The 25,847-nt window shown below is 34.9% G+C and overlaps 1 protein-coding gene across 1 annotated transcript in view; it reads left to right on the forward strand.

The window, feature by feature from the left end:
• Nucleotides 1–493: 493 nt before the first annotated feature.
• The window catches only part of LOC148945546 (uncharacterized), a 37,072-nt gene continuing 11,718 nt past the window's right edge, over nt 494–25,847 (forward strand). The window contains exons 1-2 of the mRNA XM_089099147.1: nt 494–606; nt 18,104–18,452. Coding sequence (XP_088955273.1) covers nt 606; nt 18,104–18,452 — 350 coding nt within the window. The 5' untranslated portion in view covers nt 494–605. The remainder of the gene's footprint in view (nt 607–18,103; nt 18,453–25,847) is intronic.

The raw sequence follows: 25,847 nt of genomic DNA on the forward strand, positions 1-25,847 counted from the left end.
AGTCCATTCTGATTTATTGTTGATATCAGATAGTTTTTATTATTGGTTTTATCCTGGAAAAGGATCTTTCTCCAGAAGCGACGCTTACTGGAATTGTTATGAACATTTCACAATTGCGAAAATCAATTGTTTATTTTGGGGGTGTGGGGCCTTTTCATATGTGGGACCTGATTGGGCACATTCGTTCCAATCGCCCTTTTTCCGGCCCTGCAGATGAGTGGTTGTAATTCACAGAAATGCAAAAAAGGGAAAAGGATTTGTTTCAATGAAGCAACAAAAAATCGTCATTTTCAAAGTATAGGGGGTTATATTTAATGATTCAAACTTAAAAAGATATATCTCAAAACTTAGGAGGAAATATTGCACCTCCCCCTCCTCCCCAATTGCCGTAGACAACAGAAATACACGCCTGCACCTTGTGCATTAGCGCTGATATAGGAACAAGTGCAATAGATGGCATTCTGTAACATAACAAGTTATGTTTACTTTTTTTTTTTAAATGAGCACGTTTTGCCTATCTTGAACAAAGAATAGTACTGATTTTATGGATATCAACTGAAACTGTCTGAGTCAGAACATTGTAAATTCATTTTGTAGGAAGTGCAAGTAAGTAAAATATATAGCCTAGCTTTTACAGTGTTCCCAGGATGCCACTTTCAGTTTCATATTGGGTAGATGTTGATATTTTCTAGACAAGGCTAGTTGTGCATTGGGTAAATTTCTACCAAATCATATTACTGACTTACGCATAAAGTTAATATGGTAAAGTTCTACCAAATCATATTATTGAGTTAGGACTAAAGTGAATACACCATTTGGTGCCTTTTTTTTATGCTGATTACAAATATAACTATCATTTCTATCGGAAATGAATTTCAGCCCCCCCCCTATATAAGCCAATTCAGGGTTAGGTTAGGTATATATAGGGGGGGGCTGAAATTCGTTTCCGATAGAAATGATTAGCCTATTATATTTGTAATCAGCATAAAAAAAAGGCATCAAATGGTGTAGCCTATTCACTTTATTCCTAACTCAATAATATGATTTGGTAGAACTTTACTGTGAATATACCACTCAATGCCTATTTTTATGCTGATTACAAATATAGTAATCATTTCTATTGGAAATTAATTTCAGCCCCCCCCCCCCTAAATATGCCAATTCAGGGTATATATTTCTACACTAGGGGGGGGGTGGAGGCAAATTTTGTTTCTGATGTAAATGGGAGGTAAGTTTAAACTTTACCCCCCCCCCCTGATGTAGGGTAAAAGACCAGTATCCACTTGAACAAAATTATGTAAAACTTAAGACCTCATATGTTTTTATCAAATTAGAGTTGAAAAGGTTTGTATAGGTCAATGAATAGCTAAAAATCCAAGCTATGCAGCAACATTAAAATTATTGAAGATCATTCACTGAAAATGATTAGTTTATTGACTTACCTAGAAATACCTCTTTTTGGAAATACCAATTAGGCTACCCTATTTTGATGTAAACATCTTTTTAGTGTTTCAGTAGGCTATTATTCACATATTAACAGAAAGCTGATTGTCTTCTGATTCTAAAAATCTAACTTTTATTTCTTGATTTTTATTCTATAAATCACAAATATTAAATGTATATAGGCCTTTTTTTTTTTCATTTCACTTGCTTGTCAAAACAGAGACCACACATTGGATTTATGATGACAAATTACTCCCACTGGACTGGCTCTAGTGAAAGATGATTGGGTCTACACTTGCATTGTGTCAAACTGTAGTAAAAAAGAGGCAGTCCAAAAACCCATTGCTATTTTTCCAAAATGCCAAAGAAAAGTGGTCTTTCCCAAAAAGAGGTCTTTTACCCTAGAAATAGCCTATATACCCTGAATTGGCATATATCGGGGGGGGGGCTCAAATTCATTTCCAATAGAAATGATTATTATATTTGTAATCAGCATAAAAAAGGCATCAAATGGTGTATTCACTTTATTCCTAACTCAATAATATGATTTGGTATATATTTACCTGTATAGGACCTAACTGTCCTACTAATAACATCAGCTTAGTAGTGTTTTTGGTAATTATGTACCCTAACTAACTTTGTGATGGTAAGTGTAAGGCAACACTATAAGAGTTAGCCTAGGAGTAGTGGCATAATTTTGTCAAAATCCTGGGAGCTTGGGGGGGGGGCAAAGTTGGAGGCAAATTTTGCTAATCAACTGAAAATGACAATGAAAACTGAAAAGTGAGCCATATAGTACCATAAAGGTGAAGCTATACTAAAGAAAACTGATGTATTTCTGTGGATGTTAGAATTATGCAGATTTTTCTTAGTTTTTACAAGTTTTTAAGAAACTCAATTTCAGCTGGGAGAGGGGCAAACTTGGTTCTGGGGGAGGAAAAACCAAGGTCTGCAAGGGCCAGGTACAACCCCCCCCCCCCTGCCCCATAGCAAATTACTCTGCTGTCTAGGGCTTCCTGCAAATTTACACATATCTACATTAAGCCAGAAAAAGAGTAAATAGCCTACACTGTTTTACTATGCTTTTTCCAAATTCAGTAATAGCTTCTGGGACAAATTCTATTTTAAGCCCTTAATGGTGCCCCAAAATGTAACTTATAACCTTGTCTATAGTTTTTAGACTATGATTGTTAAAACTTACTTACTTATAGTTTACAGTAACTATGCCCACAAGAATGCACCCAGGACAAAATCCCTCCGTACTGGACCTAGTCATAACGAATGACCCAGAAAAGGTGAACAACACACACACTCTCAGTCCAATTGGCTCAAGTGACCACATGCCAGTTCTCTCATCTATTCACCTCAACTCCAAACCATAAAAATATACCAAGCAATCCTTTACAAATTACAAGATGATGGTGGAAGAGCTGTTGGATGCTAACCTGGAAACACTTATATCAGAAGATGTTGAAGCCTCATGGCTAACTCTAAAAAAGACCTTACTAGAGAGCCAAGCCAAACACACCAGCGTAACATGGAAAAAGAAACCCAAAACTACCTTTCCTCACCCCAAAAATCAAGAAACTACGCAACAGGAAGAAAAAACTTTGGGAGAAGTACATGAAACAAAAGACTACAGCTTTGTACGAGCAGTAAAAAACTGCAAGGAACCTCCTCAGAAAAGAAACTAGAAAACTGACCTCAAACTACAAAGAACGACTGGCCAAAACCTTCAAGGAAAACCCAAAATTATTCTGGAAATACATCTCCCATAAGAAGCCAGGCAGACACACCAGACCTGGTAAGCAACAACTCTTTATCCTCTTGCCCCTCTGAAAAAGCAAACCTGCTTAATCAGCAGTTTGCCTCAGTGTTCTCCATGGATGACCCCCAATCGAACCCCCCCACCAGCAGAACAGGCTTACACTCCCTTCCCGATGGTACACTCACCAGTCACAATCAAAGAAGTAACCAAACAACTTAAGGACCTCGATCCCAATAAATCGACGGGACCTGATGGTCTCAGCCCATGACTGATGAAGTAATTAAGCCCTGCAATATCAGCCCCACTGGTAAAACTATTCAATCTGTCGCTTGCACAAGGAAAGCTTCCTGGGGACTGGAAGAAGGGAATAGTCATCCCAATTCACAAGAAGGGTAGCAAAACTTCTGCAGCAAACTACAGACCTATCAGCCTTACATGTGGGGCATGCAAGGTCATGGAGAGAATCATAAACAAGCGTATCATTAACCATCTTGAGGCCAACTCACTTATCAGCAGTAGTCAGCATGGTTTTCGCTCAAAGAGATCGGTGGACACAAACCTTCTTGAGTCATATAGTCTTGTAACTGACCTACTAGAGAGAGGATTACCTGTGGATATAATATTGTTAGACCTAGCCAAAGCATTTGACAAGGTTTGTCACCAATACCTCATTCACAGGCCACTTACTCTATCTGTTAGTCCACAAGTGGTCAGTTGGACAGAGGACTTTCTGAGGGACAGAACACAGCAAGTGAAAGTGATAACTGGACCAAATAGCCATGTCCTTTCTGACGAAATCAAAGTCACTAGTGGGGTTCCCCAGGGCAGAGTCCTGGGCCCCACCCTGTTTAACATCTACATAAATGAGCTACCCCTCATCACCAGCAACAAAACCACCCTATATGCGGATGATTCAAAACTCATAGGTCCTGCCAACACCTCTTCTTCCATCCAATCCCTCCAAACTGATCTCAACCACATGTGCTCCTGGGTCAAAAGATGGCTGCTGGAATTCAACGCAGAAAAATGCAAGGTCATACACTTCTGACACAAAAACCCCAAACATCAGTACCTCATGACCCAAAATTCTGGAAGTCACCACACAATTGAGCCTGTCCAGGAGGAGAGTGACCTAGGCGTCATCGTTGACTCCCAGTTGAAATTCAGCTCCCACTCACAAAAAATCTCAGCCAATGCTAGTAGAGCCCTAGGCATCATCAAACACAGCATCACCAGTAGGAGTAAACACGTAATCACCAAACTCTACAAAGGACTAGTAAGACCTAGACTGGAGGTGGGGACGATACTGGCCACCCCTTGATTCAAAGAGGACAAGGAAGTTCTTGAGCAAATCCAACAAAGGGCCACTAAGATGATTGTTGGCATGGAAAACAAGACATACAGTGAACGGCTGAAGGAACTCAACCTCCCCTCCTTTGTATACAGATGGAAACGTGGAGACATGATCCAGGCGCACAAACTCCTCTCAACCAATCGAGAAAATGAGATCCTGGAGATCAACACCTCCCACAAAACATGAGGACAGCCTAGACAAATCCGCAAACATCACGCTACAACTGGAGCAAGATGCAATTTCTTCTCAAATCGGATTGAGAACCTCTGGAATAACCTCAAGGAGGACACTGTTGCTGCTGAATCAACAGATGCTTTCAAATGCCATCTGGATGCTGAGTGGAAAGATACACCATGGAAGTTTGACTGGGAAGCACCAGAATCTTCTACCAGAACTTAACCAACTACAACAGTCATCATAAGGAGTGATTCAACAGGATCGAAAGTCCTTATTTCACTCCAAGCTGTGATTTAAGGTAATTTAAGGTAATTATAGGCTATATAAATAATTAGTGCTTTTAAACAAAGTAAAAACAACTCTCTGTGATGTTTCAGTACTCTATTAGCAACAAAGAGAAAAAGACAAAACAAAAAAGGAAAAAGAGGATAGCTTGTGTCAGCACTCTCAAAACAAAAAAGGTGATTATCCTTGTTGTTCAAGGTGTGGCTAGGCTATAAATTTTCTGTGGTAAATATTTTGGTGTTCATATTTTTGACTTATGAGTGAAGTGAACATACCACTTGATGCCTTTTTTTATGCTCTTTAAGAATATTATAATTGCTTCTTGTGCAAGTTCAAATTTAAGCCCTTTTTGAACCCTTGAAAATGACCAAACTATTTCTTGTTTTGGTACTCATTTATCAGCTGGTACACACCCAAAAAGTCAAGTTTGGTTAATGCTAATGAAATAAAACAAAATAGGATGAAAATATAATAGTTTAGAAACAAATTCGGGCTATATATTTGCACACGGGGGGTGGGGGGGGGGGAGAGGAGGTAAAGCATAGCATATATTAAATGCATAACCTAACCTATGTACATTTTCCCCCCTAAACCCCTCAAAATCCATAGTTTAAATATTGTATATGTAGTGACAAACCACACTTTGACATCCATTTCTCTATTGACAGATACCCATTTGACTGGTTTCCATTAGCATCTATCTTGCATGAATACCAGCTAATACATAAGTACCCTTTTTTTGGGTATAAAAAAAGGCTTAAAAACATTGATTTTAAGCTTACTATAAGATTATAAATACATTTTATAAAGTTAAATAATCCACAAGGATTGATTTATCACGATTAAGTTGGATAAAAAGTTCAGAACAATTTCTCCATTTTTCATTTGCCATGCTTCTTCTGGCGGCTTTGATATTTTCCAACATATAGGTGAAATGAGAGTTTTTAAGTGGCCTAACAGAATAAGTAAAAAACATGGCAGATTTGTTTTGAATTTTTTTATTCAACTTAATCTTGACAAATCAATGGATTTACAGTGAAATAGTAAGTTTGAAACAAATGTTATGACCTGTTTTTATATCTAAAAAAATATAGAATGATGTTAATTTCAAAGGTTCTTAAAGGGCTTAAATTGAATTTGCAAGAAAAGCAATTAAAATATTCAGAAAGAGCATAAAAAATGGGATCTAGTGGTATGCTCACTTTATTGTAAGTCAATAAAATGAACAGCAAAATATTTACCTTTTCTGTTTAGGGATTTCAACAATTGTGCTCCCAGTTTTTGCTTTTTGTTTTGCTGTGATGCCATTTTCAAGGGGTTCAGGATCTTTTCAAAAATTCCTGCAAATTGTTTTTCAAAATAACATTCTACTATTAAGACTGATGAAAATAATAGTTGCCATTCCTGGATAAGCTACAAATAAAAATTTTTTCTCATTGGAAATGACAGATCTTTGGAAAAATGTTTCAAACTTTTTGTCACTATTGGCTATTTTCAGCCCCTGTAAGGACACTCTTGTGCTTCCATTGTTATCTAAGATGCTTTTATGCTGTTGTCTGAGTTAAGCTACTAAGCCACCTTGTTAAGGGCATTTATACCTCCACTGTTATCTACTACTACTACTAGGGTAAGACCCCCAGTACTTGGTCAGTGCCTAATCTTGGCCAGCTATGTATGTTAAAGAGTATCTTTCCTATAAATAGACAGCAGGCTCCTAATCTTCAACATTATGTGTATAGTATTAGATAGTTATGATCACCTGATGATTAGGACTAAACCAGTTAAGATTGGTGGACTACAATCTTGGAAAACATCTAGTTTTGCATCATTTGGAACTTGGCAGAAGTTTCTTCTACACACTAGCCTATTTAAATATAATTAATCTGTTTCACCATGCTTTGTCTTAGATTGGATCTATTCAAGGTTGACTGTGTCTGTGATAAAGATATGATTTTCTAACTTTAGGCCTAAGATCTGGTGTCAAAGATTTGGCAGTATTTTCCAAGATTAGGTTCAAACTTTAAATATGTGGCCAAGATTAGACTCCACTGATGTCTATCAGTATGTTTGGAATTGTGAGTGTTGTATATAGTCAAAATATTCAAGCTAATTCCATTCTTGTTAAGAAGATTTTAACAAATCCAATGGTGAAAAAATCAACTTTCTGGGTAGTGTGATAAAGGTTTTGCAATGATTTAGCTGGCCAACTACTAGGTACCTTACCCTACTACTAACAACACACTGCAGAACCTAGCCACCTGAGGCCAACACAGCTACATTTGCTCTTCCTCAATCACAATCTATTCAAAGCCTTCCTCCTTACATCCTCTCAAGAAGTTCTCATTTCCTTGAAATATTTCCTTACAGCATCCTCCTGCCCTATTTGGGTATGACCTGCTTTTGTTTGGTCAACAAGGACTATCTCTACCAATCTGTCATCCTTCATCAATAGAACATGTCCCAGCCATCTCAACTTTTCTTTCATTATAGCCTTCTATCTCATTATAGCTCAGTATATCTGCACTTCTTGTTAGTCAGTTGAGTACCTAAAACAATGTGTAGGTAATTTTTCTGGAAACATCTAGCAAAACATTGCTGTCCTATTAGCATCACTTCTGCAGTTGTAAAGGTGCTTGAGAGATTTGTTAATATATCTCTAATTCAGCACTTGGAAACTAATAACATCCTCACTTCCAATCAACATGGCTTCAGATCTTTAAGATCTGTTGACACTAATCTTATACACACATACGAGAATGTTACATCATGATTGGATAATGATGTATCTGTTGATATGGTGCCCCTGAACCTCTCAAAAGCATTTGACAGGGTTTGCCATGAATTCCTCATTACCAAACTAAAAACAGCAGCTGTTGATGACGTTATTGTCCAGTGGATACAGAGTTTCTTTTCAGAACAAACACAAGCTGTAAGAGTTCACAACTCTCAAGGTGTCCTTCATTTCTCCCTGTCTACAACTGTTTTAAGGAGCATTCCCCAGGGGACCATTCTTGGGCCAAGTCTCTTCAACTTATATATAAATGATGAACCCAATCTCCTATCTAACCTCCTCACTCTTTATGCTGATTATTAAAAACTTTTTGGTAAAGCAGCCACAACGTCTGACTGGTAATCTATTCAAAATGAACTTAATATTCTAGGAACTTGGGCTGATACATGTCTCCTCTCATTCAATATTGAAAAATGCCATGTAATCCACTTTGTAATCATAACACACACCAGCAATACCATCTCCAAGGTAACCTCCTTTCTGCAGTCTCTGAACAAAGAGATCTTGGAGTCATTGTTGATCATCAACTAAAGTTCAGCACCCATGCAAAATCTGTATCATTGTCTGCTCTCCAATCTCTTGGAATTATCAAAAGAACTATCTCTAGCAGACGCCCAAGTATGTTTATGAAGCTCTACAAGGCACTAGTTTGCCCACGCCTAGATGCTGGAATGTCTCTGACGTCACTCTATTTCAAGAAGGCCAAAGAAATTCTAGATAAAGTACAACGAAGAGCAACCAAAATGGCCGAAGGCCGCAAACAAATGCTATACACAGAGTGTTTACATCACTTGAACCTTTCTACTCTTGCATACAGGAGAAAATGTGGTGATAAGATAATGACCCACAAAATTTTTTCCAAAAATGTTCTCCCTCGTCTCCTTACCCCTCCCCCAGAACATTCTGTCACTAGAGTTTATTCCTAAAAGATCTTCAAGAAACGCTCCTTAGTCCAAGAAAGAAGCCATTTTTTCAGCCAACGAATAACAAGCTGGTTGAATCTACTCTCTGAAAATACTGTGCCTGTTGACTCAACAGGTACTTTCAAAAAAAGTCTAGACAAAGAATGGCTAAAGCAAGAGTTTCTGTACGATTGGGAAGCTACTGAGAGTCCTCAACCTCAAACCCATTGAAGTCGTAGCAGAGCATTACAAGGATGAAAATCCTTAATTTCGCTCCAAGCTGCAATTTAAGGTAATTAAGGTAAAAACTTCCTCAGTCTTTTGAAGTGCCCATGCTGAGAACCATATTTGACCACTGTACCCACCATCTTTACTAATAATACTACCTAGGTAAGTGAAGCTCTCCATTTATTCAATCTTCTCATCTCCCAACATCATCTCTTCATCTTCACTTTTCCCTAGTCTTTACAACTTCTTACAAGTTGTAAAGAACTTTTCACTAATTCTTTACAACTTCTTAACATTAATGTTCAAACCTATTCTTGCCCCCTGAACTCTCAAAGCCTCAAAAATGCATTCAATTTGTTAACGTTTTCATCTAGGATGTTTAAATTATCAGCTTGGTCTAGTCTAGGAAAGTTTTACTTCTGCAATTGACCCTGTGTCCTTCCATTGCCTTTTCTGGGCTCCCTATGACAAAGTCATCAAAATGATTCCTATACCAAGCCTATGGCCTATTCCTCTTTGTTTAAAATATAATATAAATGGGGATAGGACAAAACCCTGCTTAACTCCTGATTAAATACAAAACCATTTACTAATCTCATTTCCTACTTTAACTGGAGCAATGTTATTTTTGTACATAGCACTGATGACTGTAATGTATTTATTTGGTACACCATACAACAATAATACATTTCCTTAAGCCCTGATACCAACTGAATGCTTCCTCTATAAAACTGAGGACTAGAGGGATTTGATTACTCTGGCACTTGTTAATGATTAATCTAAGTGTGAAAATTTTGTTGATGTATCCTCTCACCTTCCTAAAACCACACTGTTTTTCTCTTAACAGTATCATCAGGTGTAGAAAATATTGTCCTACTAAGTAATTTGCTTCCTACAAAAACCAAGCTGGTGTCTCTATAATTACTAGATTAAGTTTTATTGACTTTTTTATACAGGGGTTGTGTTAGAATTTTCTTAAAATTGCTAGGTATTTCCCCTTTTCCAAAAATCATATCCTCAGTAATTTATCTCTGACTTCATGACCTCCACATTTCAAAACTCATTTACCATGCTATCAGTACCTGGGTCTTGTATTTTTTTTTTTTATCCTTTTAGTACCATCACTAATTCTTTCTTGCAAAATAAATCTACCTTCACATCCAAAGTGTAATAAAAATTTTGCGTTCTCAATAGCTCTGGGGGTCATTGTTGATTATAAACTTAAGTTCTACAGGCACACACAAGCTCAAGTTACTAAAGCAAACCAAGCCCTAAGGTTCATAAAATGAACATTTACCACCAGGAAGCCATGTGGTCAAGAAGATGTACAAAGCTATTGTTTATCCACACCTGGAATTTGGAATGGATCTCTCTAGTATAAAATGGACATTAAAGCACTCAAGAGCATCCAAAGGCAAGCAACAAAGCTCATACTAGCTTTGCAAGACAAACTGTATGAGGAATGCCCTGTATCCCTCAGACTCCTTACCCTAGTCTATCAAAGAAAGACAGGAGATGCAATCACTACTTGTAAAGTGCTAGTAAATGACCTCTCTAGTCAAGTTTTGTCCTCATCCCTTGCAAGTACAACAAGAGGTCACACAAAGAAGCTGCAAGTCCCCTGTTGCCCTCGACATGAGTTCTAGCAATTCTTCTCTGTACATGCACTATCCCTTACTGGAACATCCTCCCAAAAGCCACAATCCAGTCCCAAACCATAGATGCATTCAAAAAAAAAGTTGACCAGGACAAGGCCAATGCAGAGTCTAGGCTAACCTGGGATGCCAAACCATAGTCATGTCACACCACCAGAAAGATTTTTCACAGAGGGCTCATCACTGCCTTGCCTCACTGGACATATGATTTAAGGTATCATGGTTTTGCACAATCTTAAAATGTTCTGCCCATTTCCTTTTAACTCCTTCCTTACTGCTAATTGTCACCCCATTCCTGTCTTTAACTGGGACAAGTCCAAACTGAGTATTTCCTTTAATATTTCAACACAATATTTTACTATTATGCTGTCTTTCTGCATTTTCCAGATCTAAAAAAAATTTATCTATGGGCTCTACTTGCCAACTTATTAGCTCATATTTAATGTTTTCTCCATTTCCTTTACATTCCACTTGTTTGATATGACCTATCATTCAAATAATTCTTGTACAAGCCCCTCTTCCTCTCTATTAAACATAAAGAATTTTCACTTATATTCCTAGCTGCAGTCCTAACTTTCTTCCCTATGACACCATCAGCAACTTCATACATTGTTTTCTTAAAATTTTTCCATCCATCTTCCACATTGCCAAGTTTTAAACTTCTCAGTTTAGTATCCAACTGTTCCTGGAAGGATTCTCTCAAATTCTCATTCTGGAGTCTACCAACATCATAGGTTCCTGGGAGGCAGTTACCCTTCTGAAATTTCAGCTTTAAATTAACCCTAGACACTACTAGATAGTGATCTATACTTTTAACATCAATAACAGCACTCCTATATACCCTAGTATCTTGCATTGATCCTACCAGTCTCTGGTTTACAATAATATAATCAATATTCCTAGCTGTGTTTCTAACTTTCTTCCCTAAGACATCATTAGCAACTTCACAAGCTATTTTCCTAAAATTATTGTTATCTGCATGCATAAATAATTTTTAAATAATATTCAATATCCAACTGATCTAAAATTATGTTACAATTAGATATAGCTCTTATTTTTGTGACAGTTCTAGGAATCCATCCACAAAGAATCAACAGATGAAATACAACAGAGAATGGTTTTCATTTAATTAAACTGACAGCAAGAATTATATAGTTATAGACAGCTTATCAGCTAAGTTCAACAGTTATACTTTTACAACATATAGAGTCATATTATAGGTTCAACAGTTATACAATAGTTGGCTAAGAATTGGATAGGCTAATAACAATTTGAAATGACACTATATGGATTGAATATGTTTTAGGTATTTTGTTATGATTAATTTAGAAGTATTGTGGACACCAGTGACTAGGGTATTATGGACTAGTGTGCTCATGATGCACCACTTGATGCAAGATCTGCTCCACCAGGGTTGCCAAGCAAACATCTAAGTAATTTGATATTCCTCAATTGAGCCTGATATGATGGGTAGAAGTGTGGGAAAATATATCCTTAATTAACCTCAATAATAAGGAGCCAAAGGTATTTAGAGTTGGTGTAGGCATTTAAAAAATGTTCAATGTGAAGAAAAATATGTGAATAATGATCTCACAAAAGCTAGCTAGCTGAAGTATGGACTCAGCCCAAAACAATGCTGTATTCTGATCAAGCAGTATGCAAAAATGAACAAGACAGTGACTGCACACAGCTGGTAACTTAACAAAGTGGATAGGTTTACTTTGTTCCTAAAGAGAATCTTGATGTGTCTATATGTGCCCTATGGGATGAAAGTATTGCTTTGGCAACATTATCCAGTCAAATAACATTCAATGAATGTTTTAATAACAACTCAAGAGTGTTGAAAAAGGAGAAACTTGAAGCCCATACTATATGGAACAGAGACAAAACTGACCTCACAACTGTGTTATGACCTAAGAAAGGGATAGATTCGTAAGGTGCTAAGCAGGCCAGTGAACTGACATTACTCAGGATGGTTGGAATAGTATGTTTTACTATTAGTGCTAAATGTGTTGCAATGTCCCCTTTTATGGTCGTTTGTTTGTTATAAATAATGTGTGGTATCTGGTGAATCTACTGGCACAGAAGTTGCTGCTTATATAAGAAGATAGATGACTGCTGTTTTTACTGAATCTCTAAAGCATTTTCAAAGGCATGCACAATGCAGTCTTGCCTCAAAGATCCTACCGAACATCAACAATCATGTGGGTTATATTAGTCTGGAATAGGCTAAATCAGATGGGATTGTAATCCTTACATTCCCATCACTCACAAGTCAAAAGCTTCAGGTTGTGCACAAATGTTTCTGTATTCCCACCACCTCAGTTTCAGCAGAGATTTTATTTGAAAGCTGGGCAGTTGTGACTTGGGAATGACTGCAGCTCAGGATTAGATGGGAAAATGTGGATAGGATGTGGGCCTGGTGCACCAATAAAATATTACAGAGGCTTATGATTCATGTTCTTTTCTAAACAAGAATGATGCAAATATTTCCAATAGATAGGGTTGAAGGCACAAAGAAGACTCATGGCATCCCCAGTCTAACCACTTCCTATTGCCAGTTTTGTTCAAATCAGAATCATACAAAATTTTTACTCTATATGATTGAAAATCTTACTATCAACAAAAAAAAACTTAGCCACCCAGCCCCCCTAAACTACCAATATATAGCACAAATTATACAAGTCCCATGCATTTTACCATTTGTCACTCTTGTTTCAACCCATGTGCCCATAAATCAATCAATTTTTACAAATTCAAGAAACGGAAAAACACATGGGAAATATATAATTTGGGCTATATATTTGGTTCAACAGTCTAGTTTACACTGCTACCTCTATTCATCACTAATATGCCGTAGTAACTGTACCTTGTCCAAAATAAAAGTGAGTTGTATGATGAAAATCTTTTGTGATAATTTTTGTCTTGGGTTGCAGTAAAAGGATCTCAAATAAGTATATTGTGCATCAATTAAAGGCTTCAGGTTAAGAGAAATAGTTGTACTGCAAAAGTCATAAAACTAACAACACACAAAACTATGGGATATTAATTTAAGACTGTGATTTTTTTTTAAACCCTGAATGAATATTTTGTTTCTGTGTCCAATGTCAGTCCTCAGTAAGGCACAATTAAAATAAAATCAGACTTGCAATAAAATATGACCATCAAAACTAAATCCAAAAAATTTAAGCAGTCCCAGAATGGAGTTCAACCAGGACTGAAGAGAGAATAACAAAAAATAAGGCAAATCGTTCTGGTAAATACAAATTAAGAGCATGCTTTTAATGCTATTCTTGCTTTTTTAGTAGCTAACCTAAGAGAGTTTTTTCTGTTACAGGTTCTTTGGTATTGGCTATTGGTTTTGTTCAGGTTCAGGTTCATTTATTATTCAATCTTACATAATGACACTAAATATATACAGATATCTGGCAGTGAGACAAGCTCGTTTTGCACAGATAAAAGATGTGATGTAGTTTTTTAATCCTTTTTGATTAAACTTGCATATAAAGCGTTGATGAGTACTCCCCCACATCCCTATATAAAGAAATATTATTAAGTACATTAAGTTTAGTTTCTATTGCCTCATGAACAACTTATTTAGTACCCAAATCATTGCTAACGAGGGAGGTGTTTTCAAAAAGTATTGTATGACAGAGTTTTAATGGTTACAATTTATTGTAGGTCTTATTTTATTTAAATTGTGTTTTGCTGAGGATAGCCTTTGGACATAAGGGTCTGGTATTACATTTAAGGTTAAAAAAATGTCATTGTCTAAGATTTATTCCCCATGATTGTACTTGTTGTTTTTAATGATGGAAAGGTAGTGTGGCCTTTGTTGTCATTCTGCAAAAGTTCTTTTTCTAAATATGCTACAGGAGCAAAGCTATTTATGTAGTACTTACTTACCAATTCTGGCAAATTACCAATTACTACCTCCAAGTATTACATTGATACCCAATACTTTGTTGGCATCAACCATCACTACTAGGGATAAACAATCATACCAAATACACAGATAGAAGGTACCTCTATAAATGAATAAATAAATCTTTAAGTGACTAATAATTAAACTGAATTTTCAGGTCAGACTCAAAATAAACAAAAATCACTACAAACAGTAATTTGGCTATTGTATCCTCCCCTAGCCATAACTGTCTAAAGCTTATTGTATCATTTGCGTTTTATTTAAAACTATATGTGTCTTCAACAGTTCTTAGAAAAACTAATGAAAATAAACTTATAAAAGTATAAACTAATAAACTATATATAATAAACTTATAAACTTTATAAAGAAAATAAACTTTATAAAAATAAACTTATTTATAATGATATTAACTGCTGAAAGCTCAACAGTTCAATATTTATTTCTCTGTAATTTTTGCTTTTATTTTTCAATGATCCAAATTTAAAAGGAAATATTTGTAATGTCAATCATTTTTAGCAAAGTGCAAATGATGCAATAGGCTTTTACGGTTAGGGGAGAGCGAAGGGGGCAATAGCCAGGCTTTTTTTTTTTTTTTGACTAGAACGCATTACAGTATTCAAAGTAATTTTAATATTTAAGATTTATTTATTCGTTTACATTAGTACCTGTTATCTGTATATTTACTGTGATTGTCATTTAATTTCTGGTCGTTTTGATTTAAAAAAAACAACACTTTTTTGGTATCATTTTGTTGAAATATATCTTTTTTCTCATTTTTATTCTGAAATTAAAAAGAGAAACAAAATACCCTACCCCTCCCCTCGATTTAGAAAAATACACTCCTCCCGCATTTACATGAATTGACGCCACTACTTACAAAAGAAAACATAACTATACCTTGATTATGGTTGTTTTGTCTAAGAATACCTTGTAGCCAATAGTTTGACTAATTGTATTTATTTGAACTTGTCTCTGAACACAAGCTCTTTACCTCACCTTGGTACTATGATCTGCTCTAGAATAGCTTGGTTGTCTACTGCATAGCCTGGAAGCATACTTTAACTATTGATAACTAGATGATAAATTAAAGTTCAAATAGGGATAAAATCCTTTTAATAGGCAGTGATAAATTTCACAAAAATACTAGATATTCGGTCAGTGCATATGTGACCGAAATATCTAGTATTTTTGTGAAATTTGTCACTGTCTATTAAGAGGATTTATCCCTATTTGAATTTCTGTTTATTGTCATGGAATGTTAGTGTAGTCTCCGAAATTATCTGGTAACTAGATGGCTTTCAGTCTGTTTTGACACATACTATACAGGTCACAAAATACAAAATATTGGGTAAGCTAAGGTATTAGTTTTGCATAAGGTTCAAGCAATTAAACATGGCCAAGTGTTACATTCTAGAATGCAGGAATATATCCAAGAAAGATATAAAGTTCAGATTTTTACCATTAAATATGATAATTCTGCTATAATAAGCTTGTTAAGCCAATAATATTAGCTTTTCCTGTTTATATCTTATTTCTTCTTGATGTCATATCAAGTGCTATGATATCCAAGAAGACTATATCCCTGGCTGCAATCAGGCAAGCATATATGGAACCACAACCGCCGGTCCGAACTAATCGATTTTGTAAATATTACATTATATTACAATAGATGTTCAAAAATACCCTGTATTTCTATTGTAATTTACCTGTATAGTAATGTTTTTATGACCCCCTCCCGCTTTCAAAATGTATTTCTTCCCTATATGAATATCTGCTTTTGGGGCTGATAAGGCCTTGTAATCAATTTCATTTCATTCTGTTTTAACATGTACCCTATTTCTGTGCCCAAATAATTTCCTTATAAGGAAAAGAAAGATTTCGAGAAAGGTGAATCAAGGGCCTTAATTAAGGCCCTTGGTTGAAAAATAAGGGCCAAGATTTTGAGTAAGGTGAACCAAGGGCCGTAATTAAGGCCTGGAATGAAAAGGTTTCAACCACACTTTTATGGGTAGTGGTCGGAAAAACAGATTAAAGATTTATTTTGCTCTGTATATTGTGAATTTGATATGTGGCGACCTCTGCCTCCAAAGGGATTATTGGGGATACCCTTTGCAATATCAGTGTAAGCAACAGTTAACCTCTCAAAAAAGTCGATAGTTGCCTAAAAATGTCCTGGGATAAGGATGAGAAACGATAAGACCAAATTTTCAGGGAACAAGGGAAGACATTTTGCTTTTAAGATAGTTAATACATAACAAAAAGAAGCAAGTAGTATGAAATAGTGCAATGAGTTATACTAAGGTATTAAAATAAAGATTAAGTAATATATATATATATATATATATATATATATATATATATATATATATATATATATATATATATATATATATATATATATATATATCCAGGAGTAAACTACTATTTGCCCCACAAAAGACACAAACCACTAAACCTTTTTAATTCTTTTCTTGAATAAATCGAAGAAAGTTTTATGGTGAGCTGTATAACAAAATAAGCTATTTTACCCATGTTATTTAGCCTATTCTTTTTTTTTCGTTGTCATAACAAATTGCCTTCTATAATTTCTAATAACCGACGTAGAAAAAGTGAGGTAGCATGTTAACCATGCTACTTGGCAGTTTTCATCAAAACGTTACTGGTGATTCAAAAAACTACTGATATTTTTAACTCCGAGCTATGTTAAATTATATTTGTTACTGTTCTGCAAATTTTACATTTAAAAATAATTTTTGCTCAAAGCAAAGATGTTAAAACACAAGTTGTGCTGCTAAAGTGTCAGCAGCTTGTGGAATTTTGTCAAATTCCGCTACTGGCAGCTTTGGAACTCTTCCCATACCTGTCAAAGAAGTAGCCAAAAATGACAGTACACAAGCAATTATATAGGGAACGGGTTGAGGGAAAGGACATATCCCTATATTTATGAATAAGGTTATAAAAGCTATTAAACAGTAGGCCTATGTTCCTATAAAAGTAACCATGATATTTTAAGCTTCATTGTAATAGAATAGTGGGAGCACTATTAAAAAATAAATATTTACCATGAAAAATATCAGTTGATATGTCTGTTAAACATAGACTAAAGCTCACAAAAAAACAGTAAAATTGGGGGGTTTCATATCCCAGTTTTGTTTAAATCACCGCATATGAATTAGAATGAACTAAAATGTTGATAAAATCAAAGAGTTTCACATTTTAATTTTTTGTCTTAGATTTGTTTTCACAACTCAGGTAGTGGAATGGAATATGCCCCTTTTTTGTACATAATGTTCTAAAAGCTTCTAAACAGTATAGTCTGATTATAGTAATCAGTATATTTGTTGCTTCCTCGTCATTTGGCAGTGGTAGGAGGACTAAAGCTACAAATACCAATTAAAACCTCATTAAATACCAGTTGGAAATTATTAAAACTTGTGAATTTTTTTTTACTATTTCAAATAGGAGAAGTGGGTTTGTTCCTGTCTGATGCTTAATGTTTTAAAAGTTTTAAAGAGTATATTCTGATTCTAGTAATTTTGGTATTTTACCCTTTAAGATTCCTTATCATTTGACAGTGGGAGCATTGTTCACGATGCCAAGGACACCAGTAACAAGAAGGAGACAAGGTGCTGTTCGACAGTTATTGAACAACTATTCAACAGTTATCTTATCTTCTCCAGAGTCTCAGAACGGAGCAGTTCGAAACCGATCTGTAACTCGCTCGAGGACTCGACAGGCAAATCCCTCAAGCCTTCGACAGACAGCTCTCACAAGGACTCGACAGACAAGTCTATCAGTTTCGAGTCCAAGGACTCGAAATTCTGTCCGAAGGCAACGCGTATCCCGTACTGATTCAAGCTCGAGAAGACCTGCAGCTAGAACGGCCAGGCCGGAATCAGCTGTGCCAGTGGTAAACATAGACAAGTAAGTAAATGCTTTATTTTACACTTGCTTTCTTTACTATTAGGCTTAGGCTGTTAATTTATTAGGTGAATATTACAGATAATGATAGACAAAGGCATTGAAATACGTGAGAACATTAATGGCCATCTGGTTAATCTATTAAGAATATTAAGAATGATAGTCAAGGCTGTATCCATGGGAGGGGTTGGGGGTTGAATGAATGAAACACGACGCTTTCGTGTTTCCTCTGCTCAAATCGGTGTTTCCATCCGTCGTCACCTCTGCTCAAATCCTTCTGAATAGAGTACAGGAGTGGTCTCTCGTTAACTGCATGACCATTAACAGCAAGAATAGTCAGGTTGTATTATTTCGAACCCCTTACAAAAAAAATGAAGCTCAGCAAGCACTTGGCCTAAAATATTCCACCAATGTCCTCCCGCAGGTCGAAGTTGCCAAGTGTCTTGGTGTCCACATAGACTCCTCCCTATCATTTGCAACTCTTGTTTCCTACATCAGAGCCATAATCTTGCGACAGGTAAGTATGATTAATCGTCTGAATAATTTATTCCCCCTCATGTCCTTGTCACCCTTTATTACTCTTTTATTTACCCATATATCTCACACTGGGGATCTGTTTGGGGCAACACTTATCCTTCAGTTACCAATAAATTAAAATCTGCCCAAAACCGTGCCATCAAAGCGGTTTTTTGGCTGCCCCGACTATATCCCACCCAGGACTTGTACTCCGATTTTGGCATTATCCCTTTTGAACAAATCATTAAAAAATTAAATTTATCCCGTGCATACTCCGCGTACCATAAAAACCTTCCTCCCCAATTATTATCTTATTTTAATTGCAATAATTTTGAAGGCCTATGTTTCCGTTCATCCAACCGTTCCTTTATTGTCCCCAAGTGTGTCTCTAGCTTCGCCCAGCGATCCCCCATTTATAAATCTATACTTCAATGGAATATAATACCCTCCAGTATCGAGCTATCCAGAAGTTTTCGCACGCTGTATAACAATGTTACTAAACTTTGACATTATAAATCTCTAAATTTTTAATCAATTTACTTTAATTTACCCGTGTTTTTCTCTTTTTTCTGCTTTTTTCTTCTTTTTTTTCTCTCTTGTTCATTTTCAATTTTTTGTTGTTATGGTCCTCAACAAGTTCGCTTCCAGGATCCTTATTATTATTGGTGTTATGTTTCTTCTTTTTTTTTTTATTTCAATAAATTGAATTGAAACTGCTGTAAATAAAGGTAAATAAATGGCCTATATTTTATGTGGTATAAAAACAAAAACCAAATTTGTATGAATTAAAAATAACAGAGTTGAATTTTTGTGATGCATAAACAAGCAAATAACAAAAATCGAAATGTACTAGGAAACTTGTTTTGTTATTAAATTTATCAAAAAGTTCTTAATAACAAACTGAGAGTAAAGAGCAACCCTTGCTGATAGTAACAAAAAACTGAAAAACTTTAATTATGATAATATATATATATATATATATATATATATATATATATATATATATATATATATATATATATATATATATATATATATATATATATATATATATATATATATATATATATATATATATATTGCCATATGGTGTTTTATGAAAAAATTAAAAGTTCTTTTCCAAAATTGCACTTCTTTTAAACTTTTTTTTTGTCACTTGCAAAAGGGACTGGGATAGGGAGTGTTCAAGAGGGGAACAAAAATAAAGAAAAGTTAGGAATTATGAAACATACTATTAAAGTCATAATATTTTGAGGACTTGGCACGGAGGACAGCAGTTTTTGCCTCTGTATAGGATAAAAAATTGCCACCCTTATTACGCAGCCTCTTGAGCAGAAAACTTGTAAGCAACAGCCCTTTTATTTTTTGTTCCACTTTCTGAACTAAAATATTACTAATCTATCTTAATTCAGTAATCAAATGAATCCAAATAGTCGTGTTTTGTTGCTATTTTTCATTTATCTTTACTTATCTTGGATGATAATAGTATTCTGATACTTTGAACTTATCACAGCAGGCAACCTAAGGCCAAAAAAATTCCACCCTCTCCTTTTATATTTTACTTTCTCGTAGAACCAATTTGGTCAACCTCGTGGAAAAACGAACAAAATTTCGGTATTTTTCACCGATTCTGCGCTGTAGAAAACGCTGCCTTATTTTCCAAAAATGAACTTTTTGTAAACTTGTTTTATTTCTTTCACTCGCAAAAGGGACTGGGATGGGGAGTGTTCAAGAGGAGGTTGTAAGCACCCGGTCAAGGGTTTTTGATCATGCATATTTTAATTAAAGATTCCATATGGCTCAAAGCCCTAGACTCCAGGAATGACACTAGAAAGTCCATTTTCGGTGTCATGGTATTTTATGGCGGCGTTGTTATGCCAAATCCAGCATGTACGCCAACTGTGCCATCATAGAACCTATGATATTCCAATGCCTCTTAATGCTAGAGAAATACAAAAAAAAAGACCTATCATCGTTTCAAGCTTCTTTTGGGTATTAAGTTGAATCTTTCGGAGAATGCTTAAATGGGAAGATCTTCTTAAAGTTATAAAAGTGAAAACATTTAAAACAATTTTCTTTCAGTAAAGTACAAATTATATTCTGGCTTCTAATATGAAGCCAGGGGGTCAAGTCATCCTCAAAGACAGTTATTAGATTTTTCTACTCTGCTGAAAAAATCACATAATTTTGATCGGGTGACCTGGGGAAAAATGAGCGTGGGAGGAGGGCTAGCCGCCCTTCAATATTTTTGGTAACTTTAAAAAGGCACTAGAACTTCTTATTTGCGAAGAACTTCTAATATGACAAATGTTGAGTGACATTCTATAAATAATTTCATTACTCATTACAAAGGTCATTACATTGATATTCCAGTGCTCTGTTAGTGCTGGAGAAATACAAGAGAAGTCCTATCATCGTTTCAAGCTTCTTTTTTTTTATTCCTGAAAAATTGTTTTCACGATCAACTTTTAACACTAAGATTAACATAAATAACAATTGTTACTTCCAGCTCAATTTTAAATGAATAATATTTTTAACTAGGCAATTTCTCCATAAAACATTTTTTTTTTCTTTTACTAAGGGGGCTGGGAGGGAGCATTCGAGAGGGGACGTTAAACCTGGTAGGTTTTCAGATTGACAAGATTTATTGGTACTTGTATGACACACCCCAACCTAATATTCTTCTTCTAATTAGAACCTTGGATTTTCCATAACTTTGGGATTTCCCATGATTTTGTTAATAAAGTATTATATATTCATCATATTTTGATCCTAAAATCCCAAAATTATAAAAAATCCAAGGTTCTAATTAGATGAAGAATATTAGGTAGGGGATATATATATATATATATATATATATATATATATATATATATATATATATATATATATATATATATATATATATATATATATATATATATATTAGCAATAGCTTTTAAATGGGTTCCTAAACAGCTCTTTAAAATGCTAGTGTCCAAGTAGCGAGGGAGAAAAAAAAAACTCATCAGTTTATACACAGGCTAAATTATGATTTTCTCTTGTTAATGGATGTTCGACCATGATGTTTCCATGGGAGCAATTTTGATTTTGATCCGATGCCATCCTTGAGGGGTTTCAAGCTCTTTGTTTAAATCCCCCTGAATTGTTTTTCGCAATAAACTTACTATTAGGATGAACAGAACTGATTGTTACCATCCAAATTAACGGCAAATGTTTTGTACTAGGCAGTTTTTTTTGTTTGTTTTTAAACTTTTCGGCTACTACGGGACTAACCACTTACCTAAGAATTAATCAAAGAATATAGACCACTTCACTCGAGTCAAACTACATTTCACTCGAGTCAATACTCGAGGGCTAAACTACATTTTCGGATTGTATTGTTGAGTTAAAGAGGATTGAGTAGGATAGGGTTGACTTTATCGAGGGTTTAGCTACAAGGGGTTTGGATCGGGGAAGGTTGAATGAACACGGTGGTTAAGTTGCGTTGGAACCACATTAATGAGTAACAAAAGAGATCTTACCACTGAAAAGGGCTGATTAACGCCATTATGTGCCAATATATAAAAATCTTGGTCCGACTAGAGGCAAAATGCTATTGAGTGAAAATTCTGAGCTGCAATCTATCAAAGAGTAAACCACAGAAGGGAAAAATTACAAGTGCATTTTAAGAAAAAAAAACTGTCTGTTCAGTAATCTTCAGTTTAGTGTGATTCAGTAGTGGTAACTTTTTATAAAGGTTCGTCTTAATAGTAAATTATATTGCGCAAACAAATTTCGAAAATTTTTAAAAAAAATAAGTTGTTATAGGGGTAGTGACGTGTGGCCTTCTTTTCTGCTAGAACAAGCAGGCTATCGCAAAATTGTAGAGAAATGTTTTAGGGCTCATGTAAAAGCAACTACTTGTCTACGCACTTTTTATAAGTTCGTCTCCATAACGACATCCTAAAATACCGTATGACACCAAAAATGGCACTTTTTGGTTTCCTTTCTCGAGTGGAATGACTGGAGAGCAAAAAAAGGATACCATTTTAATCTCTATGATCGAAAACTCTTAACCGGTGTTCATAATCCCCAACTTTATACTCCCCCTCCCTGCTCCCTTGGTAAGTGAAAACTATTAAATGTGTTTCGAAAAAAGACCGCCTAATGAAAAAATCCCGTTAAACTATAATTCGGAAATAGTAACTGTTCTTTGCGTTTACTTTAACAATAAAAGTTAAATATAAAAACAAATTTTTGGGAGTTTCCAATAAGAGATGAAGACGCTGGTGTGGGAAAACGATTTACATTTTTTTTTTTTTTTTTTTTTTTTTTTTTTTTTTTTTTTTTTTTTGATGTGTATGAATTTTCGTAGTACTAACAGAAACTGAATCTCTGCGGCATTTAAGAGCTCATTTGAATGCTCTTTACTTTACTTAAATTTTTCAGCACTTATAAACTGGTATATGACCCTAAAAATGTAACTTTTTGTGTCGTTTTCTGGGTGGATAGACTCGGAAGTATAAACAAAATTCCAGTTTATATCAGTGGTTAGAAATCCTTAACCGGTTGTTTATTCTCTTGGAGAATCCCCCAAAAATATAACGTTTTTTGTCGTTTTCTGGGTGGATAGACTCGGATATATAAAAAATAAATTCCAATTAAAATATCAATGGTCAGAAACTATTAACCGGTTGTTTATTCTCTTGGAGAATCTCCCTCCCAGTTTTCTGAAGAAGTAGAAAATTATTTAACTAGTTTTGAAAAAAAAAACGCCTAGCGACAATTTTTCTCTCAAATTCAAAACTGTTTCGGGAGTGATAAAATCCTTTTTTGTGTTTATCTTAAAAATAAAAGCTGCCTACGAATTGGGAATAATGCATTTGCCGGCCCTTGGAACATCTTAGGGGCGTTTAAAGGGGTAATCCAGCAAAATTTCCGCAATTACTATTTTACTTCGCCTACCCTGTCAAGGCATGCATGAATTGTTGTGACGTCACACACAGGCTCGTCGTTTGGGGGCAGGGGGAGGCCACCGTTCACCTAATTTTGGATAATTTCATTGTTTAAACCTTGTTTTTAAAAATAAATTTATTTTAAAGATCACTTCGTTTAAAATGTTGAAGTCGGAGAAGCCAAAGTAGGGAAAGTATTACAAAATTCATGAAATAACTAAGTTAAGTTCTTTTTTTAGCATAGGGAACCAAAAATCGCAATAATGATTAATAATACGAATGCTTTAATTTTTTTTTTTTACCCCTAACCTAAGTTTTCTAAAACCTCTGTAGAGATCCCATGATATACCATTTTCTTGCTCATTCGCTAGAAATACGGACGCTCCAGAATGTATGCGATGATTAGTAGACAACTTAAAACAAAATAGCAAAATAACTTAAAACTAATTGACATTGAAGACTAACAGCCAAATTATAAGGCATTGAAATTTCGGAAATCCAACTGAAAGGAAAAGATCAAATTAATCTATTTTGGTTGCATTAGTAAACTGCAAAGAGCGAACTATGGCCCATAGTAACCGGAATCTTTAAAACGAGCTTTCAAAGAAACTAGTGAAACAAATTATCCAGTTGCCATAATTTGAAAATAGTAACAATTTAGTTTTTAAATACTTTTTGTGTTGTGAAAGGACATTTTTGAGAATTTAGGTAAGTGTCCGAAACCCATTTAAATTGACGTGGTGTAACTTTAAATTTGACTTGAATAACCTTGATTGACAAACCCAATTTGTAGTTTATTGTGTAACAGCCCCTATCAAATAGGGGTGTCTTTTTTATGAATTGGTTCTAGTTTATTCGATTATGCTTCACAAAAAAAAATTGTAAGGTTTTTAGTTTACTTTTCAGAAAAATAAAACGTACAGAAATTAGTTTTAAAAACCGAAGTTTTTTTTTATTGAAGTTTTTTTTATGAAGTTAAAGGTTAGAACAAAGAACAATTGGTACCTGCCAGTGCATAAGCAATTGTTTATGCAACATATATTTCTACGAAATTATCTCAAATAACTGACTAATGATGTTTCTATGTATTTTTAGAAATCTGGAAGCTACTGCTTTACTGAAAGCTCAAAACCCATACAAAAAATAGGCGACTCTCAGGGGTAGAAAATCCTTTAACTAGCTTGCAAGAAGTAAAAAATAAAAGACTAATGAAAAGACTAAATTATATTGATAATTTTTAGTATACTATTTAAATTCTCTAAAAAGCTGAAGCAAGCTTAGTTAGGTTTAAACTCTGATCTGTACTTGCATCAAAAAAATTAATTTTTTTTTCATCTAATTTTTCTGGTTACGAATAATCAAAAAGCTTTGCGTCTATTGTCAAAATATGGAAAACAGAAAACCAAAAACTTAAGTGTCACTATTTATCCAACAGTTCGTGGTAACGAACTGTAAGTAAGGAGTGATTCGGCCCAATAGTAACCAAAACTCTAAACAACTGAATTTTAATATTAAAAGATGCATAAAAAGAATTGACTTTTTATGCTTATTCCAAGAATATAAAATTCATTAAGTATAATATTAACCATCAAAATTTACGAGCCTGAAAAAAATTCCCTGATTTTTGAAAAAGGGATGAAACGTCCCCCAACAGTCAAGGAATCTTAATGAAAATTGCACAGTAAGATTCAGCATGTCAAAGAACCGGTAGTCGGCGTTAATCCCCTCCTCGGTAAATACCCCCCCCCCCCCCCGAAAAAACCTGCGGAGTATATAGAAAAATAGAAAATGATGGAGTCTAATAGAAAAAAAACGAAAAAGATGTAACAAAAGATATCCATTAAAAAGACTTATCATAGGCAGCACAATAGTGCTACCCAAGTGAAGAACAATGTTGGTACAATTTTTTTTTTTTCACAGACCATGGCACTTCGTATAGAGAGAG

Source organism: Artemia sp. Qi Xiang Cuo, chromosome 13 (assembly GCF_049724085.1).
Source record: "Artemia sp. Qi Xiang Cuo chromosome 13, ASM4972408v1, whole genome shotgun sequence".
In the NCBI taxonomy this organism is placed as follows: Eukaryota; Metazoa; Arthropoda; class Branchiopoda; order Anostraca; family Artemiidae; genus Artemia; species Artemia sp. Qi Xiang Cuo.